Here is a 10890-nt window from a genome sequence, read left to right as displayed (position 1 = left end):
CCGTGACATGAGTTATAAGAGGGACTGGCAGCCCTGTCTGTGTTTCAGGCTTCCAGATCTTTCTCGTTATAAACGTCTCATTTAGGGTTGCTTATGGATTTATCCATTTTCAATGGCTTTGAAACCTCCCCCTTCTCGATCTCCGTGCTGGATGCAGCTTCGGTGGGGCAGTGGGGCTCTGCCCGAGCAGGGCCGTGCCCGGGGACAGAGCGGAGGGGACACAGCGGGGGGACAGAGCAGTTTTGGCGGGGCGGGCGGAGCTCGAATCTGGGCATTACGGTACGGCGCGGACGGCTGGCGCGCCTAGTCCCGTCGTTACGGCGGTCCGTGCCGCTTTTCTCGCGAGAGCTGGGGGCGAGTTCCCGCGAGATCTCGGCGGCGGGGCGAGGAGGGAGATCCAAGCGGCGGGTGAGTGAGAGAGTGAGGGCGGCCGGTGGCGGCTGAGGGCGGCCGGGGAGCCCGCCGGCTTTGCTCGGCCCGCCCCGCCGCCGAGTTCGGCGGTGCGGGAGCGGGGAAGGGAGGCTGCGCCGTGTCCCCTGTTCCTCTCAGCGCCGGGCGGCAACTCGCCGTCCCGGAGGCGGGGCAGGGCAGGGAGGGCTGTGGGGTGAGGGGGGTCCGTGAGGGCCTGGCCGCGGGGCTGTGCGGCGGGGCGTCGGGCTGTGAGGGCAAGGGACCTGTGCCAAAGCGCTTTCTGCCGCGGGGAGCAGGGCGTACGGGCCTTCTTAGCTCGGTTAATTTCAAAAGAGGCTTGCTGCAGCGCAGCTACCTGTTGGAAGTGGTGTCTTGAATTTATTTGCAGGTGGTACTGAAGTACTTTTTTCGAGTAAACGTTTTCATTTGTGTTTTGGCTGATCTGTTGCCTGTGTGCTTCTATTATGTCTCCTTTTCGTGAAGATACAAATCCAAAGAATAACCACTGTGTTACTCTGGAAGTTCGCCTCAAATCTGTGCCTGTGGTACAAGCCTATGTGAATGTTGTGGGCTGCCTTTCCCGGTCTTGAACCTTCTGTGCTTCTGGGGCTTTGTGGGGCATACACGCTAGAGGGACTCGCTTAAGGCTTCCTGAAGCCTCCTGGGAAACCTTGCAGATTTGCTGAGCTCCAGGCTTGATTTGTCTTTGGCCTTTTAGTTAGTACCCTTCCCAATTTGAAGGATGAATTGTAAAAACTTTTATGTGCATGAGGAGACACAGCTTTACTTATAAAAGTGATCTGTGAGCTTGGGACATCTCACTGCTGGAAGTTAGGTTCCAAAGTGCTTTTTGGAAACCAGAATCAAGTTGTGTCAAAGGTAGGGTTTGCTGCTGATGTGGAATTAGTTCTCCTTCCCTCATCAGCCTCAAACATTTGGAGGAAGAGTAATGCGTTCTGTTTGTTAGTGTTATATGCTGTAGAACTTCATGTCCTACAATATTACCTTGTATCCCAGAGTCTTTCTTGATTATATACGAAAGAAGAATTCCATTTTGTGTGACTTATGCTCTTATTTGTACGCTTGTGGGCTAAGATTCAGGGGAGAATGTATTTAAATAAAAGGAAATAATTTTAGGTAGAAAGCTCAGGGAAGAGCAGGCTCTGCTGCGTCAGTTTCCCATTTCAGAGATATCAGCCTTGGTTGGATTGTGTTTTCTGGTTCAAGTTGATCCCAGCAGAGACTAGCAGATGGGGGTTTGTACCCTGTAAATTGGAAGACCTTGCATTTAGTGTTTCCTCAGGACAGTGATGTATCTCTCTTTAGCAAAGCAGCTAGTAGACTGTAGGTTGTTATGAATGTTTTATTGATGATTTTCTGTGTGTTTCCAGAGCCATGGAGGACTTGGAAAATAATACCACTGTCTTCTCCACCCTGAGATCCCTCAACAACTTTATTTCACAGCGTATGGAGGGGGTGTCAGGACTGGCCACACCAGGATCGTCTCAAAGCTCCTTGCAGATTCAGTACCAGCAGAGGATGCAGGTGAGGTGTCCTTAGCTTAGTGATGCCTGGAGTATTGCTTTAGTGTGGTTGTAGACTCCTTTTAATTCCAGGAATCAGGACTGATTTCATTAAGATCTGACCATTCTTTCTAAAACTGTTATTCATGCAAGCTCAATAATGGAAGCTTGCTTTTGGTCAACATTCTAGAATCTTTAATTTTTTTTTTAAAGTGTCAGGCATATTTATTTCTGTTTTGTAAAAACTTAAGAAAGGTCCTTTGAATTTATTCCCTGCTTGTTATAGCTGTGTAGCAGCTCAGGAAATTAAATTGTAAGTTGTTTTCATATTGCTGAACAAAGGAGCTTTATATCTGTTAATATTTTTTATAATAAGTAATTTGTTACCTTTTTTCCCACAATCTTCCTTAAAGTTTCTCTGCCTGGTCACATACAGGAGGCTTGCATTGTGCTATGGCTTTGATGTGCTAACCAGATGTATTTTCTTGTCTGTTTCTGCTCGTATCCATATGGGTTTTTTTGACTTTTCCCTGTAAGTTGCCTTATGCTGATAAAGCATGAAGTAAGCGGACATCTTGGATCATAAGGACTGTTTATTAGACTGGAATGAAGTTTCGGTATTCTGTACCTTAATATAATTTCTATTTCAGTCTCTAAGTGTAAAATAAGCTGGCTTTCTTTTTAATGTAAATCTGCTTTGCATTTGGAATGTTGAAAAAATGTATACGTTTTGTCTGTGGTACATCTCTGGTTACAGAGATGGTTAGAGGAGGGTCTCTCTGCTTAGAGAGTCTTCATTAGCTGTGTCTTCAATGTACATTGCTTAGATGTGAGGTATTCTATTAATGTTGTCTGTGCTCTAGGGTAATTTGAATGAAAAAATGTAGCATAATGTTGTAGCAGGTAGTAAAGAAATGTTATTTTGCTCAGCAGTTAAATTTCGTGGGGAGCACGCTCTCTGCTTGGTTAGCTGCTGTTAGTTTTATGAGGGGTGGGGAGTTCATAATTAATTAACCTTTTTTTTAAATAGAGAAGTACGTTTTGTCAGAGTACCTCTGGAGGTTGAATGGGAAATTCTGAATGAAGAACTTCAAAGTCACGTCTTTCCAGCTAACATTGATTTGATGTGGGTTTCTGAGTGTGTTGTTGAACTCTTGATTTCTGCATCTACAGTTGGTATAAGAAGTACCACAAACATAGTGATAACTTCCTTGTAATTTGTAAAATGGCATGCAAGTGTCAGCTGAGTAGTACAGGGTGGGAGATAATGATACTATTGCAGTGCTGTTAATCGTGTCCAATGTCACTTTTCACACATGAACTGGCCAGTTGGAAGAACAAGCTGGGCAGATCCACTCCAAATCCCAGCTCCTGCAGGTGGAACGAGAGAAGATGCAGATGGAGCTTAGCCACAAACGAGCTCGCATTGAGCTAGAGAAGGCAGCTAATACCAACGCCAGAAACTATGAGGTGAGTGCACGGGTTATGGATGGCTTGATATCATAGGCCTAAGTCAGGACGTATGTAGTGCATCTACGTTGGTGTTCTAGTTTGGATCAGGGATGTGCTCTTGACTTCTCACCTGCTGTGCTTTGGTTTGCAGTGCTGTTTCTCAGAATGCGTATAGTTGACTTTTTTTGGATGAAACTGAACTGAAAGATGCAAGCCTAGTGTTCCCAAGCTGCTAATGGACATTGTCTTCAGAGCAACACTTGAGTGAATCTGTAATAAATGCTCCAGTAATGCATTTACTGCGTTTGCATTTACTGCAAAAGCGGTGGTGGTGTGGGTGTCAAGTTCCCAGCACCAGCTGTTTTGCTCTACATATCCCCTCACAGTGCACTGCATTAACTTGCTCGTGTACACAAGAGTGTGAATGTCAAAGCCTTGTTTAGTTGACAAACTGATAACCTGATTGCTAGATTCTGTTAGTTTAGCACTGAAGTTGTCATGGGTACCAGTAACAAAAAGGATTTGTTATTTGTTTCTCCCAGAAGTATTTAATCATTTTTCTCCCAGATGAATTTAAACTTCTGCTGGCACAATTGCAAGCATTTAGTTTCTGTGACTGTAATTAATTGGAATGGCAGCAGTGCCAACCATGCACTGTCACACAAGAGAGCTTGCACTGATAAAAAAGTGAGCCTCACTCAGGGACTAAGCTTTTATTGGTTTCTGGTTTTATGCCTGCATGTGTTTGCTTAACTGCATTACACAAATAAGTAGTAGATTTGTGGGTTTTGTGGCATAATAAAGGTCTTATATGGGGCTGATTATTTGAAAAGAAATATTTAAAAAATAATAACCATGTTTTGTTGTATTTTACAAGGGTGCTGGGCGACAGATTTAGTGTGTAGTTGTGAAATAGCAAGTCAGTGACTAAATTCCTCATTTCTCTGAAGTTGGGTGGTGTGGGATTAAGCCTCGAAGATTTCAAACTGGAATGTAGCTGAGTCAGTCACAGACACCCTTGGAATACTGGTGCAAAAAAAGGGAGCAGCACTAATCCAGCACTGTGGTAATTACCCTGCTCAGATTCTGTGGTTTTTTTGAGTCACGTGGATAAAGGTTTTATGAACCTCACGTTGCTTTGCATAATCCTTGCTTACTATGTAAATCCCTGTCTCGATTCGCTTTGATTAGCGAAGGAATTTACTACACACTTTTTCAGTAAGTGTTAATCAATTTGTGGTGGGAATAAACTGAAATGGTGTGTGAAAGGTTGTCAGAGTGCAAAAATATTTATTGTATTCGTTGATAATACAGTGCATTTAAACCCCGTTTCTTTCCTATTAAATAGCATCATACAATTTCCAGAAGCTGCAGAGGCAAGTTTGTCTTATTAACACAACTATTGAGATCCCAGTTTCTGAAAGTCAATTTGCTATGCATGGGTCAGCTTCAAATTGGAGCATCGAATTCTTTCATCTTTGATCTGCTGGAGAGTGTGCAGTGGAGTCTGTGAAGCCATGTCTGTATTCTCATATTCATGTCACAGTCTAAGAGATTTGGAAGACTCTGTCTTTTAATTTTCTAGCTCCATTGCCCTGGGTAGTTCCTTGACATTGAGTTGCTGCTGGTAAGATTTTTTTGCCCTTTCTAGTGCAGAGGTTAAAGCTATGGTCTGAGTAACGTTGCTTCGTGGAGATGCCTTGGTGACCACAGTAATGAGGAACAGAGACAGTAGAAATGAAAACGGCTTCACCTTTGCGCTGCTTTCTTATGTCTTTGCATTTTTTTTTCTTTGCAAGCGGGAGGCTGACCGTAACCAGGAGCTGCTCACACGCATAAAGCAGTATCAGGAAAGGGAAACAGAAGCTGAAAATAAACTGAAAGAACAAATGGAGATGAACAAATCCTATAAGAAGAGCATGGAGACAATGAGTAAGAAGCTGCAAGAGAAGGAGAGCAAATTAGCTGAAGCTAATGAAGTAAGAGCAGAGTAATTTTTTAATCCGTTCATAGCTTCAGGTGACTTTGCAATTCTTGTGAATTGAAAGTGCCCTTTTTGATTTAAAAAAAAAAAATAAAATTGGAATTGCTATGTTCATCATCTGCAAATGAATGAACCCTGGTGGTGAGCGTCTTTGCTGTCAAAGTTTGGAACCTAACCAAGTCTAGACACAAGTGAGCAGGTCAGAAGATGCTGCTGTGTTGATTAACGAGAAGAGAATTCTTAGGTTGGTATGGAGAAGGAGGGAAAAAAAAGTGCAAGGCAATGTACAGCATCTAGGTTTAGAAGTCAGGTTACATGACATTGAGTAAAGAAAGGGGAAGCGATGGAGGAGATAAGATGGGAAGATGTTCAGGGAAGGAACATGAACTGTAGAGTGGATGAGACCAAAGTTACGTACAAAGTATGTCTATATGTTCCACTATAGAATGAATGCTTGTATAAGAATTTCAGTTCTTTTGGATGAACAGACCATTGTCTCAGTCCTCAGCCTTTTCAGATATCATTATAGTTAAGTTCAGCTAGATATTTGTAACTTTTCTGTTTAAATTGGTGTCCTGCACCAGCTGTGGATCAACAACCACTAAGTCCTTAAGCCTTCCTCCTGCCTAGATGTCGCTGGAAATGTATCTATGTGATAAAGCAGGTAAACAGATTTAATGTGCCAGTTATCAGGGATTAAAAACAGGGAGACAGTGATGGCAGGTGTGAGAAACTAAACCTACATATGAAACATGTGCAGCAGTTCTATTTCTGTGTTCTTTTTATTTCCGTATCCACCAGTATCAAGATGAGAACCCTACATGTCTCTCTGTCTAGAAAGCACCCTACATGTGTAATGTTTTGAGATTTTTTTCTCTGTTAAAGGGAGCAGAGTAGTGGCTATTTGAAACAAACCTCTGAGTTTTTCTTTGGAGTTAAGATATTTAGAACAGAATTTTAAAAAACTCTGGCCTCTACTTTTAAGGAAAGCATAATACTTCTGGTATTTGGCTGAGGCAAACCCAGACATTTTCAATTTTGAAACCCAAGAAAAATATATTTGGAATGGTTGTGGGATAATTTTTTTACTTTAAAACTTGTGTTTTATCATCATCTAGCTTTGAAGCTTGATGTTTTTCACGCCAGTTTGAGGTCACCCATTTAATAGGTAATGGAAGTGACAATTTGGGTGACAGATGAAAGTAACTAAATGATTTTCTTGTGCCTTTCCTTTTGAGGTGAGTTAGCAGGTCTGGAGGTTTGCAAGAGTATGGGATTGTTTCTGGGTTTGGTGTTTGTACTTTTTAGTTGTATATGATTTCTGTCACCATCCATAACGTCCAGCTTGGAGGCTCATAGCCATGTGTGTTTATTCTTTCTTTCCATTAATTCAGACAATCACGATATTAAAAGGGAAAATATCAGAGCTGCAATGGAATATAATGAACCAAGAGATGCAAATGACAAGCCAAGACTCTCAGAAGCAGGAGCTGATGGAACAGTTGGATGTTCAACATAAGTAAGCAGGGGATGGATAACTGTAGGGAGAAAAAGGCAAACAAAACTTCAGTCTTCTGCTGCCGTTGTCAGTCAAAACTTTCAATGGCGTTTGATTTCCACTCATCAAAGGGGTTCTTTGATCTGGATGTGCAGGTTATAACCATTGTTTGAAACTAGCTCCAAGGTGCAATTTAATTGTACCTTGAGAAAAAACAACAACTTGAGCTTAAAATCTCAGTGATGTCTCATGTTCATGGTGGAGAGTTAACAGAACGCATGTGGGTGGGAATGGCTAATCTGAACCTTATAGACCCAACGGAACAAAAATACCAAGCCATAAATCATACTTGAGGGGTAATTGAAAGAGATGAGTGTGCTTTTTCCTTGCTTACTAAGTTCAACTCTTCAATTTCAAAGGTTTATTTACTGCGAGTGTGTATTTGTTGGTTTCAGAGTTAAGGTGGCTTGATTTGGGGGTATTTCTCAGGATGCATCTTTTTAGTAAAAATGGATGTTTTTGTCGCTGAATTAGAGGGAGATGGTATGAGTGTGAAACTGTTTGAGAGACCATCTTCTGTAACAGTACCACGTACCTTGTTAGTGGTGTTTGAAAATGTTTGTTAGAGATGGTTCTCTATGAAGGTTGTTTCTGGTATGTGATTCCTGTGTGCTAAATTCTGCTTGTGTCTACATCTAATAGAAAATGGCAAGAGGCCAGTCAGCAGATTCAGACATTGCAAGCAAGCCAATCTCTACTGGCAGAATATGAACAGAAGATTAAGGTAAGAAACTTGGTGGCTTATATAAAGCTTTAGTTTTTAAACTAACAGTGTTAGAACAAACAGTGTTGTTTGTGGTTTTTTTTTTGTTTTTTTTAAATTATTGCAGGAATAAAATGTTAGTTCGTCATAGAAGAATTTGATCTGATGGCCAGCAAGAGCTTGAAGCTGGCTAAATTCAGTTGAATGGACAAATGTCTTATGTCCTTTCAAATTAACACGTAGATGGGTGGGAGTGTCTCTTTTTCACTTGTTTTATCTTCCTGGGAGAGGCAGATGTGGAGAGTTACTTTGGTTTGAGCGGGTGCTGTTAGTCGCACTGCCTGTGGTTGTGGTAAAATAAAGCTACAGTGAAAGCCAGCTTCATTGCCAGTTCTGTGATTGCAAGAAGAGACTTCCCCCATTGAAAGGAAAGGTCAGGAAACATGGTATCAGGCTGCAATACCATTGCAGCCTGATACCTAAATAAACTTTTTTTTTTTTTTTGGGGAAAAGAAGAGCAACATTTACCATAATGCTAAAATGCACAGTTGTGTTTCTTTTCATTCCTAATTCTTGCAGGCCATCCAAGTGCCCCTCTCTACACTTCATTGGCAGAGGGACAGATGTCAAGAAAATCACGGATTTTGTTTAGTCAATAGAAGAAGGACCTTTTAATGATCAGCAGAGATCTTTTTTCGTTATGAACTTAGGGTAAACAGGTGTAGAGAAGAGGCCAGCCCAGGTGTTACAAGTGGCCCAAGAGTCATCCCTACTTTGAGCAATGGATTGGACCAGATGACCTACTGAGTTCCTTTCCAACTTCACTCGAGTTTAAAAAGTACAATAGAGTAGTATTTCTTAGGAGTTCCAAGTTGGTAATTTCTGCCCTCTTGTCATCCCGTGTTTCCAGGATCTGGAACAGAAGTTCTCCCAGCAGGAACATGATGCTCTAATTGTCAAGAACATGAAGGCAGAGCTGGCCCGTTTCCCAAAAATGGAGCGGGAATTGCGCCAGCTCAGGGAGGAAAATGCCTACTTCAGGTGAAAGAAGGGTTCAGTTGTTGAGGGGGTTATTTTGTGTTCTTCTCTACCTGCTATAATTGCACTACATGTGCTTTCAGATCCCTCTATTTGGCTTCCATATGGGGAACTTTAGAAGGAAGTTTAACTATTTCATATAAATACTGTGTATGAATTGAGCAGTGTTGTGATGGTTACTAGATGAGAGGATTTGACGAGATCTGGGTAATCTTCCTGAACACAGCAAGAGCGTATTGATTGTTTTGGATGGGGATACATACTTGTTAGAACAAAATTCAATGTTTAAAGGTAGTGATGAACTTTATACAGGTTTGGGAAAGACATCCCTGTAGAGAGAAGAGGCAGCTGAACATTTCTATAATAACTGTTTTTGCTTACTTATTGTTACCACTATTTTTGTTACAAACTGTTTTTGCTTAGTTATTGTTACCACTATGCCTGTTGGTCCAGCATACTGTTTGGAAAGTCTTTTGTTTACATTTCTAAAGCACCCTGATAATTGCCCTCGGTGGAGTAGGCTTTCTGGGTTTCTGAAGTGACAATTAATTTGAAAAATGAAATTCCTATGTACTACGGAATAACTTGCCTTAAAGGTGTGTGTGTGTATATATTTTTTTTGTTTACAGTAAACTTTATTTCCATCTTCTGGTGCTTCTTTAAAAAAAAAAAGCCTGAATTACATGAGTGATCTTGCCAGCTTTTTCTTATTCTAAAATTAAATAATTTCCCTTGGCTTTGTTCTTGTTAGTGTTTCATTATCATTTGAAATCATTTATCTTGGAATCTTTTCTCATGCTTGTTTTTTTGTGCTCAGAAACATGATATCACCAGGTTGGAGTTTTGTTTTTTTTTTTTTAAATAGTTTTGTCTCACCCCTGCACACCTCTATTGAAGTAAAACCAAGCAGTCTCAATGCTTGCTCAGTCATCACAGAGTACTTAAAAAGCCCAAGTGTCCACCGCTTGCTGTGTTCCAACCCTGCATTCAGCCTGACTGAAGATCAGAGTTGGGAGTCTTGCTACTCTTCATGCGGTTTTGCCAATCAGTAAAGCAGCTACAAAACTTCAGGTTGTTTGGACATAATTATGATGGCACTTAGAGTAGAAAAAATCAGTTAAATCAAGCTGCGTGTGTTTGTAGCAGTGGCTTTGCAGTGAAGGTTATAGAAGTGAGTCAGTTGAATGTAATAATGTCTGTTCAATGTCATTTGATTCCCTTGTAATTCCATGTGTATCTGAAAGTTTGAGAGAGGGAATTGAGTTGCATGGCTCTTTAATCGTTGTCTCTCTCTTCACCATAGGGAAATGAAAGAAAACAATGGATTGCTTAAAGAGGAGGTAGAAGGTCTCCAAAGAAAACTGGAACGCTATGAGAAAGTACAAGCACAGCTAGTGTCTGTTGAATTGGAAAATGAGGTGAGGAGCTGGGAACATTTGGTGGATGAGCAGAATAGGGGTTTCCTTTGTTGCCTGTCCCCTTCTAGGCTCTTCTTATATTGTATTAGTTGAGATGTGATACCTGTTTTAATTAATGGGTTTGAACTAGGAATTCACAAACTTAAACGTCAGCATGAGGGGGAGCAATGGCAATGAAGGCGAAGAAGGCAAAAGGATATCTACTGCTCAGCTGGAGATTTTCTGTAAAGAACAATCTAATCATAGTGTCTTTTTTGGCCTTGCTGTCTTGCTTTTACCTTTCTTCTGCTGAAAATGCTTTTTTTGGCAATAAGCTCTGCCCAGATGGTGTTGCTGAACAGGCGTGTGGTAAGAACCTTGATACACACTTGGGTTGCTGCCAATGTGGGACAGAATGTGGTCTCAAGTGAATAAAATTGTCTTGCTTCCATCCCACTCTGTATCGAGCTTACAGTGAGTTGTTAAGAAATTAACCTAAATGTGTAGACTTCTTGATCTGCGGAACTATATTGGTGTCTGATCAGGTTTTGGTAATACTATCAGGTATTGACTGGAAATAAAAAGCTATTAGAGGAACTGGAAAAGGAGAAGTCAGCACTTTGGCTGCTACAGAACCAGTGTTGAGGATAGAACTTTTCTTCTCTGCTGCCAAGGGTCTAGTCTACCAAGGATTTAGTACAGTGATGGTAGCTCACAGGGTTAGGTAATCTATAGTACCGATGTCTAACGTGGGTTTTATGTGTTGTAAGGCTGTGGTGACAGGGAAAACGTTTGCGAGGGCTGGAGAATGACAACACAAAGGT

General features: G+C 41.4%; 1 protein-coding gene across 9 annotated transcripts in view; it reads left to right on the top strand.

Annotated features, from left to right (window-relative positions):
* The window catches only part of MAD1L1 (mitotic arrest deficient 1 like 1), a 372969-nt gene that overhangs the window by 3001 nt on the left and 359078 nt on the right, over positions 1-10890 (top strand). For 7 of the 9 annotated variants that reach the window (XR_012588676.1, XR_012588677.1, XR_012588678.1 and 4 more), the window contains exons 1-8: positions 315-408; positions 1803-1956; positions 3264-3404; positions 5186-5365; positions 6765-6889; positions 7571-7652; positions 8542-8672; positions 9973-10087. Coding sequence is in view for 6 of the 9 variants with exons in the window: in XM_074597441.1 (XP_074453542.1) it covers positions 1807-1956; positions 3264-3404; positions 5186-5365; positions 6765-6889; positions 7571-7652; positions 8542-8672; positions 9973-10087 (924 nt within the window). In the remaining 3 variants the exon portion in view is untranslated. Of the gene's footprint in view, positions 1-314; positions 409-1802; positions 1957-3263; positions 3405-5185; positions 5366-6764; positions 6890-7570; positions 7653-8541; positions 8673-9972; positions 10088-10890 lie in introns of those variants that run through there. The other 2 variants (XM_074597442.1, XM_074597440.1) reach the window with 1 other exon arrangement.

Source organism: Larus michahellis, chromosome 8 (genome assembly GCF_964199755.1).
Source record: "Larus michahellis chromosome 8, bLarMic1.1, whole genome shotgun sequence".
Classification (NCBI taxonomy): Eukaryota; Metazoa; Chordata; class Aves; order Charadriiformes; family Laridae; genus Larus; species Larus michahellis.
This window is presented reverse-complemented; position numbering and strand designations above follow the sequence as displayed.